Source organism: Anomaloglossus baeobatrachus, chromosome 1 (genome assembly GCF_048569485.1).
Source record: "Anomaloglossus baeobatrachus isolate aAnoBae1 chromosome 1, aAnoBae1.hap1, whole genome shotgun sequence".
In the NCBI taxonomy this organism is placed as follows: Eukaryota; Metazoa; Chordata; class Amphibia; order Anura; family Aromobatidae; genus Anomaloglossus; species Anomaloglossus baeobatrachus.
The window spans coordinates 811,853,826-811,871,662 of NC_134353.1; the positions used below are offsets into that span (position 1 = coordinate 811,853,826).

Here is a 17,837-nt window from a genome sequence, read left to right on the forward strand (position 1 = left end):
TCAAAGCTAGCTCCAATGGCTGCTATTAGTTAAATTAGTTCCAATGGCAACAGTTTCCAGTAGGTGTCGGCTGTGTAAAATAGCTGGAAGCTGAATATATAGCGGATTTAGTGTGAGAGGCTGTTCTATACAAATCCTCCTGATTTCTGCAGTACATAATGTAGACGGCAGGTGTCAAAGTGGGCCATGTTGCTTATGGGTTCCATAACAGGCGAGATGTATGGCCTGCCACCAGGAACGATATGCTACCAGCCAGAGATATGGAAGATATCCCACAAACATCTCCTTGACCTCTATCAACTCACAATTAGTGTGGCACATGTTTCCCATCTTAAACTTTAATATTGTTACAAATGGAGTCATACAGATCAAAGACTGTGGATCTTGGATCACTGCCTGCACCCCCACCATTGTAAAGACGTAATTTACGCAAGTTATCTGACGGAGAGCAGGCATGGAGTCTGTATACAGAGTAATTAATTCTAGAACCCGCAACCATAGAAATCTACCATAGAAAACAAGTGACCTAGCAGGGCTGCGAGGCCCCAGGTAAGTGTTCTAGGTTTAACAGGTAGCAGTCAATTGTTGGAGGGGCAAAATTTGATTCTATACATCTGCATCATGCTGACTGCATAAATATGGCCCAAAACTGGATTACAATTGAATCTTAATCAGCCATCTTCCTCTGACCTCAGCTGAAAGAGGACTGAGGGTTTTGGTAAGACCCTTTAAAACATTTCAGCTAATGAATATCATGTCAGACCCCAGGCGAAGCCAATGAGTATTGCAGATCTATCCATACAGCCCACAGCGGTCTCCTCCACCAGAAGCACCCATGGATCTAAATCGTACGTTTGGTTGTGTTTCCCAGTGTATGTCAGTGCAAGAAGACAATCTATCAGGTGTTTAGTAAAGCTGGGTGGCGTGTGTGCTATGGTGCCACCCAATGCAGGCATCCCACTGGCCTATGAAAATGGTGAGTGATGGCAGCAAAGAGTGTGGTGTGTCTGTAAGATCCGGCTGTGGGGTGTACCTATCCCATGGTCAGTCTACTGCGATAGGTGAGTGGACAAGTGAGTGTGGAAACTGGAGTTCCCCTTTACACAGCATCTGAGGCACGTGTTGTGAGCAGGTGGTGTTTGTGACGAATTGCTGGGGGCGGTGGTGTTGTTTCTTGGCAAATTGGTGGCAATGGTAGTATTGGTCCTGACGAATCGATGGCACTGGTAGTGCTATTCCTGCCAGATATGGTTTATAGGACAATACATTAGAGAATCTAGGAGCTTTTCTGACAATTCTAAGTATGGACTAACTCCAAGATAGACGGATTCTCCCTTGATCTGTTCTCGGTGACAGATGTAAGTAATCGTTCACACTAATTAATAACATACATCATACTACACGGAGTTCGTATAAATTCTTGCCCAAGACACAAGTTGCATGCAAACATCAAAATCATCGGGTGGAACATTCTAAACACAATTATCTGTGGGGAAAAAAACCTGCTGCCTAAAATTATAGTCAATGGGGTGAAAATCAACAAAACATGGACATTTATTAAAAGAAGCTTGGTGTCTTTTAAGCAGAACGGAGAGTTGAAATATTTTTAAATGGTGAAAATTTGTTTTTCTTTCATGTAGTTAACCTCATTTTAATGATCAAAAAAGGAATACAATGAGAAGTGTCAGCGAGTGCATATTTCCCATTCCTGAACAATAAACCCACATTGTGTTGCAAATAATGGGTTATAAAATAGGAATGTCCTAAAAGGAGGATGAGGAAATGGAAGATGTTCTTTTATATTCCAGAACAGACATTTTTTAAACCATAAATCTAATTTCTGCTTCTTCTTTTCTCTGTGAATCCACCTGACACTGTAAAACATACAGCACGTCCCATCCGCAGACCCACTGTAACTGAGTGATTTACCAGCATCCTACATGAGAGAAGTAATTCAAGGCGGCCAGCAACCAATTACTAGCAAGTAACCTGTGCCGTTTCTAGGCCACTCTTAGCCCCAGGCTCGGAGGAGAGCAGACAATCCTCTCCCTGAGGACAAGGCTTACTACAGTGTATTTCTGTAAACTGACAGCAAGACCCTTCTGCACAATGCCCCACAAAGTTAAGAAAATATCTGCTTGGTTCAGCTTCTCACTGCTGAATTTGAAAGATTGACTATGTTGGATCATAACCTATCATGACTTTCACAAAATAAGCTTTTAGAGAACCAAAACAGAATTTCCCAAATTCCTCAAAATATTGCTATAATTGGAATAGCAGAATTACGATAAGTGAGGTGGGACCTCTACAGTGTCCGCACAGTCTGTTATCTATAACTAGTGATAGGCGGATTCAGAGATACCCAGGATCGGCGGATCCAACTTGGTAGAAAAAAACAACAAACCCCGGTTCGGGCCTAGAATTGATCCTGGATATCTGACTGGATGCCAGTCTCCATATAAGTCTATGGGGACCTGAATAGCTCCCTTAAAAATTGTGGTAGAAGGGATGGGGGATTGGAGCAAGCACTTTATACTTACCAGTCTCCGCATGGCTCTAACATGACTTCAGGGGCTGCTCATTACCTTCATGCATATGTCAACTTCCCCCGCATCTCTGATTGGTTGCAGTCAGACATGCCCCCACCCTGTGTGACAGTGTGTTTGACTGCAACCAATCAGAGATGCTGTCTGTGTATCTATATTGGTGTAAACAATATATAAATTAAAAAAAATGATGATAAACGAACAGCTGGGGGCTGCAGCCTGTAGCTGTATGCTTGATCTGTGCTGGGTATCATAATTTGAGGGAATTTTACACCAATTTATTTATTTTTACACCAATATAGACACGCAGACAGCACCTGTGATTGAAAGCAGTCAGACACACTGTCACACAGGGCATGGGTGCGTCTGGCTGTAACCAATCAGAGGAGCGGTGACTGCCAGTGGACGGGGGAAGCAGTGCATAAGCATGAAGAATTATGAGCGACCCCAGAAGCGGTATTAGTGTCCCGGAATAAATGTACATCTTTGTGGAAACCGGTAAGTATGAAGTACCTACTTTACCCTTTTTTTCTTTTCTTTTATCTTGTTTAATTACCAGCGTTCCCGGACCCAGATCGTTACCCGGAGTTCCCTGAGAACTCCGAGCTCGGGATTGGTACTCGGGTAATTTTGAACCCGCCCGGATCTGGACTTTTAAGGTCCAGATCCGCACATCACTAATCACTATCTTTATGTCCTTCAGGTGTATGGACCCTTGTATCATTCCAGATCCTGAGGACATGTGTTTGCCCCCTCCCCATGTAATAATATCCCCCATCCTGGACCCATTTAGGACAAATATCCCCCATTCTGGGCCCCTTGCTAGTATAATGTCCGCTGTTCAAAGCGGCATTCGCAGCCATATTTTTCGCTAAATCAGAACGTTACTTTCAACAACTTTTACATAAATCAATAGTCCAGGCGATTATAATATACTTTGTAATATATATATCTTATGAGACAAATCAGCTTCCTTCCCTACTTATTAGACACTTCTTTCCCTTCCCTGGCCTTCTGAAATCACGGTCCACTGTGAAATAGCTGCTCAAGTTCGTCAAGTCCGAGACAAACTGCAGGTGTCATGTGACCCAGCCCATTATCCTCTATGGAGAGCAAAGGGAGAGAAGTGAGCAGCAGGAAAGGGAAAAGACCGACCGAGTCAGACAGAGGAACATGTTGCAGAGCTCCGTGACCAGTGTTTTACCTCACATCAGAGCTTGATTCAGATCAACACAGCTGAGCTCTGCTGTATAATGTCCAACTTAACGCTGCAGTTTGTCTCTGTGAGCAAAAAAGTAAATTAAGAGCAGAATTCCCCTCATGTCTGTGCAGTCTATGGGAGAAATCACTGCAGTTTGTCACCTCCCACCAGCTACCAGTGGATTGCACATTGCAGGTAGAGCATGAGGAGGGGAAAACTGGTGTGAGAATGCAGGATATAAGTCACACAATGGCCAGAAATGGTTATTGCTCATATTCACTCAGGAAGCCTTATTCTGAAAAGTTACAGGAAAGTATAGGTACGCTTTAAAGGGGTTGTCCACTACTTGGACAAACAACTTTTTATTCTCCTTGTTCGCCCCCCGTAAAAATAAATAAGCCTATACTCACCTCCGGTGAGGCCACGATTCCAGCAATGTCTGAAGTCACATTCCCAGAGTCCACGTGACATTGTTATGACATGTAAGCCCAGTGACCACTCAATAACTGGCGTCTGTCTCCCATTCAATTGGATATTTGAGCAGGACTGATTGCAGGGAGGAGGCAGTCGGGCACTAATTGGTCGAGGGGCGGCATGTCATATGTCATGTGGGCCTTGGGAATGTGACTTCAGACATTGCCGGAACCATGGCCACAGCGGAAAGGAGTATAGGCTTATTTACCTTTACGGGGGGGCAAACAAGGGGAATGAGTAGGGGGTTGTCCAAGTTGTGGGCCTGTCCTTTAAGAATTTAAAATCCTGCTTACAGGTTCTCTTCATTAAAAATAAAAATAGTGTAAGTCCTTATGAACATGGCAAAGATGTGTATAAGAAACCAGGCATAGAAAAAAACTTCCAGAAACAAAAGGATGTACAGTATGGGACCACAGGGCTATTTATTGATTTTTTAATACAGCCATATATATAGTCCCTCAAAAGAAGAATTCTAACCCCCCAATCAATATATAAAGTAAAAAACAGATCTATAAATATATAATGATATAACAATATTATAGACCATGACTTTACCTGGAAATTAGATCAGTAATACCATATTAAAAGCAAATATGATTTATTAAGCAGTATGCTTTAAAAGACGACTCCAGGCCTAGTCCCATCACCTTCATATCTGACAACTGGAGTTGAAAATCAATCTACACAAAAACCCCTTCTCTTCCTTAAAGGAGTATAAACAGATTAAAAGCATATGAGCAATAAATGTTTTACACAAATCAATGAGTTTATTTGGCTTTCTAAGTGAGCAGACTGTGACATCCATCTCTCCAGCCTTTGTATTCAGCCTTTAAATATATACAGATTTACAAGAAATACTTACCCTTCTCACCCGGTGGAATTACAGTGTCCATAGACATCAAGAGATAAATGCCAGCAATCAGCGGCTGCCTGGGAGTAATAAAACGGCAGTCAATGGAAATAAAGACAACAGAAGAACACAATCTTCCCTGAATGCATTTAATATCATAAAGCATACAACAATACTAACAGAATACACAAAGAATGTCTATAATAGCAAGTGGAAGGACGTATAGTGGGCAGCGGTGACCCTAAATTCCAATCCAGCCAAGGGCATGGAGTTGTATGTTCTCCTTATGCTTGTGTAGGTTTCCTCTCAAACTCCATATTTGTTGGTTAACCTTTCAAGACCTGGCAATTTTACATTTTTGCACTCTTGTCTCTCCCATTCTTTTAGAACATTTTCCACCTTTAATGTCACCCATACTGTGTACAATTCAACTGAACTAAAATAATGTTGTTCCAAACAATACACATATACTTCCAGCAGAAAAAGGCAGCAGTTGTACACCGCCCAGGCCAAAAACTACTACTCTAGCAGGATGCAGCTCAGGCTGCTTTCACACCTCCGGTTTTAGCAGAGCCGGCCAATCCCGCTCGAAAACCTATGCAACAAATCCACATCCTTTGCATAAGTTTTTTACATGCGGCCCGTCTGGCTTTTGCCGCTTGCAGCAGGCTACTGAGCATGCGCAGTGGAAAAAAACGCATGCGGCGGCCAGATGCGGTGTTTACCGCAGGACGCCGCATGCGGCGTCCATAGGCATGCATTGCAAAACGCGCCGCATCGGTCGGATGCGGCGCCATGCAGTTTTTTTTGCCGGACAAAAAAACGTGCCAGGCAACGTTCCATCCGTTACACAATACGGCACAATACGGCACTAAAGTAAGTCTATGCAAAAAAAACGCAACTGGCGGCAAAAAAAAAAAAAACGGTTGCGTTTTTTCTGCAAAGCGCCGGATTGTGCCGCACAGGAAAAACCGGATGTGTGAAAGCGGCTTAAGCCCCCAATAAGTAGAGGCATGACAGGTGCAAAAAGAGCAAATCATGCACACGCTTCCAAAACATGGAGGGGGCGATTGCTGGATGGTAAGACTGCATACTGATGGCTTGCATAGAGCACTGTTCACACTAGCAGACACACAGTCACAAACCCGCAGCCTATTAGGTGATGCCCATACTATTAGATCAGGCGGGCTACCAAGCCGTACTCCATCTGTGCACCATACAGGGACAGGAACTCTAATATGCAATGCCTAACAGAAGAGGCCTGGCTGCATCCTGTACAAAAAAAATATGAGGTTTTAGTTGGTATTATGAAAAAACACGGATGCCTACAACCCTCGTCACGGGACCTCATGCATGTAGGTCCGCACTATATATAAAAAAATGTTGCTATAAGGCTTCACCCAGATGACATAGTAACCCATTGTCTGCACACAGTGGAATTACAGGGAACCCAAAAGGAGCCAGTAAGTGAATAGCAAACAAGCCATTTAAGAGCCACTGTCAAATGCTAGACAGCAGCAATTGGATGTAGCTCTGGTCATTGCTGTTAGAGGTAGAAGTTGGCTGTGCACAACATTCAGTGTCTGCCCAGTATGGAACAAGCTCAGCTCATGAGCCAGCTTCATACACCCCACATGCAATCTTTTATTAACATGTACATCACCGGTTGTTAAGGGTTAAAGAGTCCCATAAATCACATAGAAAATGCATAGAGCGATGGTTGCCATGATTGACCAGCACTCCATCGAAATGGCGAATAGCTTTTTTCTCAGTATCTAGAGGAGTTACAGTGGTAGCACCACTACGATAAGAAAGTTATTACCTAAACTAACTTGCAATTGTGGTCAAATTCCATTATTTGCCAAATAACATAAAAAATTTAACCTATTGTGTGTGTGAAGATGCAGAAAATATATTGTAAGCTACATTGGAGACATGGACTGATGTGAATTACGACGATCTCTGTACAACAATCTCGAATATGTTGGTGCTATGTGAGCAACAACAAAAAAAATAATGAAAGCATTAATATATTCTTTAATGATTAGTTTTTGTATCCATTTATTTATTTTTTTGCTTACAAAGCTCTGTTAATTCCACAGTATTTTACAGACATCATCACTGTCCCAATTGGAGCTCACAATCTAAATTCCCTATCACTATGTCTTTGGAGTTTGGGAGGAACTGGAGAACCTGGATTAAATCCACGCAAATACGGGGAGAACATACAAACTCCTTGTAGATGTTGTCCTTGGTGGGATTTGTACCCAGGACCCCACCTCTAAAAGGCTACAGGTTGCAATATCTTCCTAGTTTCAATAGAAAAAGCAGTTCGGAAGCACAAACAAGGGAAATACCGTGCAGACTAATTCATGAACAACATTTATTTCATTAATTGAGCAATGATGTATAAAACTGCTGTATAATAATAACAGTTGTAATAATAGTAATGGCCGTTACCTTTCAGGTGTGATTTGTACCGTCACTCCAGTACAGTCTTTATGTTTATCTGCAAAAAAATAAAAAGTAGTTGGTCATAATGATTTGTGCTGCTGACATCTTGTACAGCAGAGGAAATCCTGGAAATTCAGGGCCATAATACAAGCTACCGTACTAACTGAACACGTCAAACCTCCAAGGTCAAAGTGAAGACGTTCAGAACATCTCTCTGAGAAAACCTTCATCTTACAACACCCCAATGAAATGCCTTCACACAGAGCTGGAAGAAAAATCATCCCCAACTATTGCTCATTCTTGGTATAAAAAAAATACAGGATTCACGGTACCGATGCTCTGATGACGACACACCAGAACAATCAAAAAGTTGACATTACGGAGAGGTCTAATGAGTTTATACCCTCCAGACCATGAAACCCAAAGTGTGAAAGACAAGAAGTCATCGCTCACAAGATGTAATATTTTAATATGTAATGCTGTTCCACTATTTTAATGTTCACATGATTTACTTTACTTTGTTCTAGATGCAGCTTAAGAGTGGATTCTCTCTCTCTCTCTATATATATATATCTGATGGGCTATGACATCGAATACCTCAAACAGATGATGTGTGAATGGTACCTGTTCATGGGACATATGTTTGTTTACTCTGTTTCCATTACCATGACGGCTATTGTTACTGGAAAACATATTGGGGAATCTGACATCAGGGATTTCTAATGGGTTATATTTTCTAGTTTGGCATTATTAGAAGTTAGCAGTTGCTGAATGCTAAAAATGGTCCGAAACGCGTTATACTCCAGACATGAGAGTGTAAATTCTCTGTATTGCATGTAGTAAACTAAAGAGAAGACTTGTTGAAGTATAGTGTGTGTGTGCCAGGAGAGGAGTACAAGAGATCCTCCTGTTATGCATTCCATTAGAAGCGGTAGGAGTTGCATACATTCTGTAATGGCGCAAAATAGTGCTGCAAGCGCTCTGCCACTCATGTACATGGGAGAGCGTTTGTAGCAGTATTCATGGCCAATACACAAAGTGTGAAGCTGTGCAAAGTCTGGTGCGGGAAGTTAGACTTAGCTGATCTGACCTAAGTAGAGGTCATCATCTTGGAAAAACCCTTTAACCCTAGAATGTGCAACCATAGACATCTACCATAGAAAACAAGTGACCTAGCAGGCCTGCGAGGCCCCAGGTATGCATTCTAGGGTTAAAGTAAACAGGATTATTCACCCATCCTATTTCATCATTATGTGCCATTATAAATAGAAATCATGATACTAGTGATAACAGTTAGCTATATATGCTTCTGGGTAAGCCGAGTGACAGTCAATATGGCCACCATTATGATTTCCAACTAGGCCATCATTCAGCGCTCCCAGTCTGATCATCCAGCATCACTATTACAGTAAGTTGATGAGTTTCTGAGAAGTAATCAGAAGCTCAGAAACTATTATTTACAGAGTTGTAGCAGCCCTTGAGATTATGAACAATCGTATGTTATAAAGATTTTGCTGTACACAACAGATAAAATTGTCTGCATTCCCAGGTTTCACTGCGATCAGATGAAGGTGTAAAGTGTATAGGGTTCGCCTATGTCCTCAAAACAGATTGTTGACCGTGGGAGAGAAGAAACCTAGAGGGTTCGGGCCAAGGATTATTCCCCCCTCCCCATTGATATAGACACGCAAACTCGCCAAAGCTTGTATGATTACAATGCAAAGAAGCTCTGCTTCTTACAACAGATAGTAGCCCAGAATTTACATGTTAAAACAACAGAATTGTACATGTAATAGTATAATGACAAAATGGAAGCTATAACGTGAGGACAAGTTAGTTCAGAAAGTGCCACCCACACGTCTTCCACACAAGGTTCACATTAGTCTGGATGAGCTCGGAGAACAATCAATGTGCCCGTGACAATATCAATAATCCCATGATAAAGTATTTATATGCCATATAGTAAAGTGACGCAGGACTGTGACATCTGGAGATGCAATGTTGTCTACAGCCCGGGGCGGCCATGAATCAATGGAGCTAAGTGACAGAACACGCTGTTCATTCCATTTTATAAAGTGGCTTGACTTCTGTATGGACAAAGGACAAGTGCCATCACTAATGTCACGCAATGTACAGACTTTTTAGGCAAGGTGTACAGACGGTGAATAAATCTAGCAACTGCTCTAATCAGCTCATTCTGCATTCATTATACTTATTCTTGCACCTAATATTCTAACACAGAATAATTAGATAATTTTCAGTTATTTCCTAACAAAATAACTACCGTATTTTTCTGATTAGAAGACGCACTTTTCCTTTCCAAAACTTGGGAGGAAAATGAGGGGTGTGTCTTAAAATCCGAATATAGCTTACCAGAAGGTAGAGAATTGGCGGGGCGCTGTCTGTGCGGCTCTGTGTAAAGGCGGCCGGATGTGTGTGGGTGGCCGGGTGCCTGTCGGTGCATGCAGGCGGCCTGGTGCCTGTCGGTGCCGGTGGCCGGCTGCCTCTCTGCTCCGGCAGCCGGCTGCCTTTCATGGGCGGGTGGCCTGCAGGCTGCCACTCTGTGCGGCCAGGTGGCTGTGCGGATTGCGGTGCCTGTGCGGCGGGTGTTCCCGTCTGTCCGTGGTCCCGGCTTCAAATGATGGCACTGGGAGTAAGCGCGTGCGCAGATGGAGCTCTTGGATGAGAGCTCACACATTGGGACACATTTACATGAAAGTTGATGAAAATTAATCTACTTCTAAATTTAAAAAATCAAAATAAAAAACAATCTTTTTAACTGACAGATAACAGATAGAGATGAGAGAACCCGTGGACGTTCGGTTCTGCAGGTTCAATCAGTCTTTAGATAAAGTTGGGTTTGCGACCCAAACTTGACCTGAACCCCAATGGAATTCACTAATTAGGTAGTTGGGGTCTTCGCCACAAGCAGCCAGCCATAAACAGATCACTTTTAGGGGCAGATGCCAGGTGGGTTGGGTTTTCCTTTTTTTTTGTTTGGCGCACACTACATCTGATCCTGCTGTTGTCACCCCCAGTGCGAGACATCCAAACACTGCAAGAAGCTCGCACTGGGCTGAGCACCGAGCGTACCTGAGAATAGCGATGCTCTCACAACTGGTTTGCATACATAAAGCACCCGATCTCCGAACCCTGTTTTTTTTGTAAAGTCTGCGTTTGGTACGAACACCAAACACCGAACCTTGAATTCACTCATCTCTAATCACAGACCATTATTATCTGAAATGAAATTAGACATTTACAAATCTTTTGGACAAAAGATGCCAGAAAGCTATCTCCTTTAAAAAAAGATCTTTTGCTGAAAAAATATTCCCAGAAAGACTGTCCGTTCTCAGTCTGCGTCATTGAAGATTAACGGACATTACTGACTAAAATGTGTGCGGCTTTGTCGGCATTATGACCATTCGCTAAACAATCGTTCAGCGCATTTTAATATGTATTTTAATATCTATGGGGCCTTTATTATAGGGCCTAATGGGGTGGACTGAATTAGGAGATGATTATGGTTTTGAGATTCCTGCTGTAAGCAGCGGGGAAAGGATTTTTGTGTGGATAACTGATTTACTGAATAGATTGCGATGAGCAGAAAAGGGAAATTGACTAATCCCCGGGAAACGAATAGAGACATTCTTTATATGTTTCTCCAGTTTTAATTACAATATGAGATAGAAGAAGAGGATTACTCGTGTGAATTTTCAATATTCGGTGTTCCATAAAAAAAGCGCTTACATTAAAAATCAGGTCAAAATCAAATTACATTCATAATTATTTTTAACTTATATAAAGAGGATCTGTCACCAGCCAGAAATGAGTATTTTATTTTATTTTTTTTTTTACTTCTAGCAAATGCTACTTCTCTCCTGGACCAGGCATTATTTTTTGTTCCTGCTCTTCTCTGATTCTGAGATGTGGTCCCCTCTTCCCGGTATGTGGTCTTTTTATCCAACTAGGTGTGGTCTTCAAGAAAAAAAAATGAGGACTACACATTTGGCAAAAAAATGATAGATTTACATACAAGGAAGAGAGGGCCATATTTAAAGAATGTAACAAAAAAACCCCACTAAAAATGAGGGATTAAAATTTCAGATTTCAGCACAGTAAATGGCCGCAGTATACAGTAAATATCCAATTTCTAATACCAGGATATCTTTATTTAATTCTGAAGTATTAGACTTTTTTACTTTTGCAGAGGATCATTTCAATGCGTAATATTTTTTCCTCCAGAAATTGTATGTCCACAGTCAAAAAAAAAATTAAAAAAAAATTAAACCTATAGTTCTTTAAGAATGAAAAGGCTTGACGATAGCCGCTTTCATATTGATCTCCAAATCCTTTGTGCAACTGTCATAAACCAGCAGACCATTCCCAATTACAGCGATCAAGTGGTCATTGACATGCCCTAACATCATGTCAACAGTATTCCAGTCATTTTGGACTTCATCAAAGATCTGTTATATGTCAAATTAATCCCTTCCCGGGCAATTTTCTATCTTTCATTTTTGTTTTTTGTTCCCCTTCTCCTGAGAGCCGTAAGTTTTTTATTTTTCCATTAACCTTGCCATATAAGGGCTTCTTTTTGCGGAACGAGTTGTACTTTTAAATGAAACCATGAGTTTTACCATATAGTGTACTGGAAACCGGCAAAAAAAATCCAAGTGTGGAAAAATTGCAAAAAAAGAGCGATTGCACAATTGTTTTGGGGATATTTTATTTACTATGTTCCTACATGGTAAAATGAACGTGTCAGTATGATGCTTCAGATCGGTAGTTCGTAGACACCAAACATATATGTTTACTTTTATTGCTTCCACGCAGTTTACTGATCAGATTGATTAATTAATTACCGTATTTTTCGGACTATAAGACGCACCGGACCATAAGACGCACCCTGGTTTTAGAGGAGGAAAATAGAAAAATAAAATTTTAAGCAAAAAATGTGGTCATGACACACTTATGGGGCGTGGATCTGCTGCTGAAACTGTTATGGGGTAATGTCCTGCTCATATACTCCCCAGCCTGCTCATATACTCCCCAGCCTGCTCATATACCTCCATCCTGCTATATACCCTCATCCTGCTCAAATACTCCCCATGCTGCTCATAATATACCCCTATCCTGCTATATACCCTCATGCTGCTCATATACTCCCCATGCTGCTCATATACTCCCCATGCTGCTCATATACTCCTCATGCTGCTATATACCCTCATCCTGCTCATATACTCCCCATGCTGCTCATAATATACCCCCATCCTGCTATATGCCCTCATCCTGGTGTATGGCCGCATCCTGTGGCACATAAAAAAAAATAAAAGTTCATACTCACCTCACTCCCTGCAGCATCGCTCCTCTTACCGTCTGTGTCAGCGGCAGCGCCGCTGAGTGGAGCAGTCCCCCTGCAGCATCGCGATGTCCTCCGGTGGTCTGTGCCGGAAGCTGTGTGTGGACACGTGTGCACAGCGATGACGTCATCGCTGTGCGCGCCGCTAGTCTTCACGCAGGTCAGCTGACCGGCACAGACAGGAGATCGCGATGCTGCAGGGGAACGGTGAGTAATGTGTACTGATTCACTGCTCCCCGCACTGATGATGATGCGCGGGGGGCAGTGAATACAGCCGCACATGATCACTCCAGGCTGCAGTTGCCAGGGGTGATCATGCGGGCCGACTGTTTATCCCTGCCCATCACCCCGCCCACCTGTCAGCGCCGGGTTCAGCGCTGAGAGATGGGAGGGAGGATGGGCGTGCATATTAAATGAGCAGGCCCACGTGGTCACGGCAGGCTGCTACAGCCTGCTCATGCCCCCGATGACCCGCTCCACCGCAGCACCCTCATTCCCCGCAGCCACAGTCAGACCATAAGACGCACCCCCCACTTTGTCCCAACATTTGGGGGGAAAAAGTGCGTCTTATGGTCCGAAAAATACGGTATATATTTTAATAGATCGGGCATTTCTGAATGCAACAATACTAAATGTGTGTATATATTTTTAAAACTATTAAATGGGGCGAATGGGGAGTGATTTGAACATTTAGAGTTGTGGGTTTTTTTCCAATTTTTTTTTTTACTTTTTTTATTTTACTACTCCCCCTAGGGGACTTTAAGTAGCAGAAGGCTGATTGCTCATTCATTTTTGCTGATCAGAGCTGTGCAGCTCTGATCAGCAGAACTGCTGCGTTCTTGTTACAGCCGCTGCTCTGCTGGCTGTAACAGGAGCTAAGTCATGACAGCGACAGGAGCAGCTGAAATGGCAACTATCGGCTCCCCGTGATCGTGTCACAGGGCCTCCGATGGCAGCAGGGAAAGGCAATTTCCACGCCGCGACCATTTAAATGTCGGTCACATTTTGACAGCACGATCTAAGGGGTTAAAAGGCATGGGTGCATCGCAGATCCACCTGCGCCTGCAAGGCACATGTGTCTGCTGTTCAAATCAACAGACATGTGCAGGGATCACCACCTTCTCACTGCAGCAGCCGGCGATCACTCCTTCATGATTTAGGAAGTACCGTTACATCCTAGGTCATGAAGGAGTTAAAAAGTCAAAACTATTACTTTAAACAATTTAAAGAGAATCTGTCAGTAGGATCAACCCTCCTAAGTTGTCTATATGGGCATGTAGGTAATAGGAAGCTGAATAAAAGGATCCCTTGATATCAGTGATCCGTTGTCTTATTCCCAGGTAATACAGTTTCTCACATGTAAAAGAACTATTTCAGGTTATGGGTTGGACACTGATCTCCATGAGAATCTGGCTCCAGAGCTTATTATACACCTCTGTCAAAAATTAAGATACCACTTCCAAATTTTCCGTTTTTCTGATTTGCCTCTTTATAGCTATATTTTTGAGTAAAACGTAAATTGTTCTTTTATTCTATAAACTACTGACAACATGTCTCTGAATTTCTAAGCAAAAAATTTTGTATTTATTTTCTGAAAATGAGAAATGGTCAAAGTAACAAAACAATGCATTGCTTGCAGACCACAAATAATGCAAAGAAAACAAGTTCATAATCATTTAGAAACAACAATACTAATGTTTTAACTCAGGAAGAGTTCAGAAATCAATATTTTGTGGAATAACCATGATTTTTAATCATAGCTTTCATGCATCTTGACATGCTTTCCACCAGTCTTTCACACTGCTTTTACGTGACCTTATGCCACTCCTGGTACAAAAATGTAAGCAGTTCTTCTTTGTTTGATGGCTTGTGACTATCTTCCTCTTGATTACATTCCAGAGGTTTTCAAAAAGGTTCAGGTCTGGAGATTGGGCTGGCCATGACAGAGTTTGATGTGGTGGTCCTTCATCCACACATTGATTGACCTAGCTGTGGGGCATGGCAGATTGTCCTGCTGGAAAAAACAGTCATCAGACTTGAGGAACATTGCCTGAACAGAAGGAAGCAACTGTTTTTCCAGGATAACCTTATATGCAGCCTGAGTCATATGTTCTTTGCAAAGATTTTTGTTGAATTTTCTTTACCTAATTTTCAGCTTTGCCAAACACCTGATTGTCTAATGGTTAGACGGAGACCTGTAGAGGCATACAAACCACAGTGTGTTGCATCCATTGTGAAATTTGGAGGAGGATCGGTGATAATCTGGGGATGCTTCAACAAGGCAGGCATTAGGCAGGTTAATATTTGCGAATGACGTATGAATCAAGCCGCATACAAGGTTATCCTGGAAAAACAGTTGCTTCCTTCTGCTCAGGCAGTGTTCCCCAACTCTGAGGACTGTTTTTTCCAGCAGAACAATGCACCATGCCACACAGCTAGGACAATCAACGCGTGAAGGACCACCACATCAAAACCCTGTCATGGCCAGCCCAATCTCCAGACCTGAACCTCATTGAAAACCTCTGGAATGTAATCAAGAGGAAGATGGATAGTCACAAGCAGTGCTGTGGAGTCGGTAAGCCAAACCTTCGCCTCCGACTCCGACTCCTCAATTTCCCTTGCACCGACTCAGACTCCACGACTCCGACATATATTTCTTATAGTCAAGTGAAAAATTTATTGTAGTACAATGTGAACAGCAGACATTTAATCATTTTTATGATACAATAATAAAGATATTTAGATAGAACATAAAATATATTTACTATAATACAACTTTAGAACACAAAAAACTGTATAAATTGTAAATATGTAATACACTATGTAATATACAGTAGATTACATCTATATCTCGTGTGTGTGTGTATATATATATATATATTGTTTTACATATTTACAATTTATTACAGTTTTTTGTGTTATAAAGTTGTATTCCAATAAATATATTTTATATTCTATCTAAATATCTTGATTATTGTATTATAAAAATGATTAAATGTCTGATGTTCACATTGCACTACAATAATTTTTTCCCTTAAATATAAGCAATATACTAAATATTTAGTATGTTTTTGTTCAAAACTGTTTTTTTGCCACTTATAGTGTATTACATCGTGTTATATACAACTATGTAATACACTATGTAAGTGGCAAAAAACAGTTTTCAACAAAAAATATACTAAATAACATTTGTGCAGTCTATGAATTTGTTCTAAGAAATAGAATTGCCTCCATCAGATCCTTCTTCATAGATGACCTCAAATCTGACCTAATAATTTTAAGGCTACAGAACAACCTCTCTGCACTAACTTGGGTATGAGGCAAAGCCGTAACCACATGGGCAACATCTCTAACTATTTCCGGGTATAAAGGAATTGCCTCATGTACAGTCAGTTTTGATGAATGGTTGAAATTTTCTATTTCTTTGAGAGCAAGTGAAAAACGTTACTGAAATCTGGTCAATCTGCTGCTATAGGAGACGGAGTGAAATCTTTTTCCTTGCGGCAATGCTTTGCCTACTCCATGTCATCCAAATATTTGTCAACGTTAAACTCATCTGATGAGGATGAAGATATGGCAGCAGTAGCACTGTCAGGCCCCAAGTCTTCTTGCGCCTGGCAGTCCTGTAGCCGCTCATCCTAACTGCTACCTCACTCAAAGCTTCTTTTCCTTTAGTAAGCTGTTGATCATGAAGCAGTATATGATGACTTGGGTCCACATAAACCGCTGCCAGAAGAATTTTATTTTCCAATAGCTGTGTCTCTCTCCGTTTCATTGAAGCAGACATGCCATCTGCGATTAAACCTCCTCTTTGGGACAGGCAAAATAGCAAGTTCTTCCACTCCCTTATGAAAATGCCAGGAGTTAAATCCTCAGCTTGTAATTTTTTAGTCACGGTAAATGGGTGATTAAGCAATTCCTTTAATTCAGCCACCTCTGTCCATTGACCTTCATTTAAGGTTACTCGAGGGTTCACCATATCTATAAGAAATTATTTTAGTTCAAGCAATCGCTCAGTCATTAAATAAGTGCTGCCTCACTGAGTGGCTTGATCAACAATTGCACCTTTCCCCGCACGTCTCTTCAAGATGGAATCAATTTTAGGGGTTCTGGCGGCAATAACCAATTTCCTCACTTTTCCAATCAGATTTCCAGCATGTCCACCCAGTTTCACACATCCGGCTTTTCCCCGGTTTGGCGGATGCGGCGCACGCCAGTACAGTACGATACAGTACAGTGGCAGCGCCGCAACTTCCGGGTCACATGACAGCATGTGACCGGCGTTTGTCGCACTGCCACTGTACTATATACACTGTACTGGAGTGCGCTGCATCCGCCAAACCGGCGAAAAGCCGGATGTGTGAAATCGAGGTCCCTCTTGCAGACTATCTCTCATTGCCAGCTGCAGCGTGTGCACAACACAGCGCATGTGATGAATATGAAAGTGTTTTGAAGCAGCTTCAACAAGATCATCTAATCCTAAAGTATCATTTTGCTGTTCTTCTGTTGTAATATCTGTTTGTTCCTCAGTTACATGAACAGCACTGTGGCCTTCCATCTCACATATACTGAATCCTAAATTTTCTTCTAGCTGCTGTTCATTACTCTCATTCATCAGTTTAATTGTTGTTATGTTTGAAGCATTGTCCTTTACAATAGCAAGAACCTGTTTTTTTTTTGAGTTTGAAATCTTGCAGAACTTTTTCCACTAAGGCCTGGAGAAACTGGCTGCTGTAATGAGCTTTAATATCTGTTACTGCCAGTGTTTTGATAACAATTTCTTTCATGTCACAAACATATCGAACATTGATGGCAAAATAATTCAGTGAAATGCAGTGACTCTGGGCACACAGCAAAGGCAATGGGTTTCCAGATAGGACATTCAGACACAGCGTTTTGTGACGATCCGTTTTTGTGCTCAAAAACAGATCCTCACAAAGAATGAGCAGT

General features: G+C 41.8%; 1 protein-coding gene across 5 annotated transcripts in view; it reads right to left on the bottom strand.

Annotated features, from left to right (window-relative positions):
- PAM (peptidylglycine alpha-amidating monooxygenase) overlaps positions 1 to 17,837 on the bottom strand; it is a 280,372-nt gene that overhangs the window by 110,232 nt on the left and 152,303 nt on the right. For all 5 annotated transcript variants that reach the window (XM_075325058.1, XM_075325057.1, XM_075325056.1 and 2 more), the window contains exons 8-9: positions 7,532 to 7,580; positions 5,084 to 5,151 (exon numbers count right to left, since the gene is read on the bottom strand). In XM_075325058.1, coding sequence (XP_075181173.1) covers positions 5,084 to 5,151; positions 7,532 to 7,580 — 117 coding nt within the window. The remainder of the gene's footprint in view (positions 1 to 5,083; positions 5,152 to 7,531; positions 7,581 to 17,837) is intronic.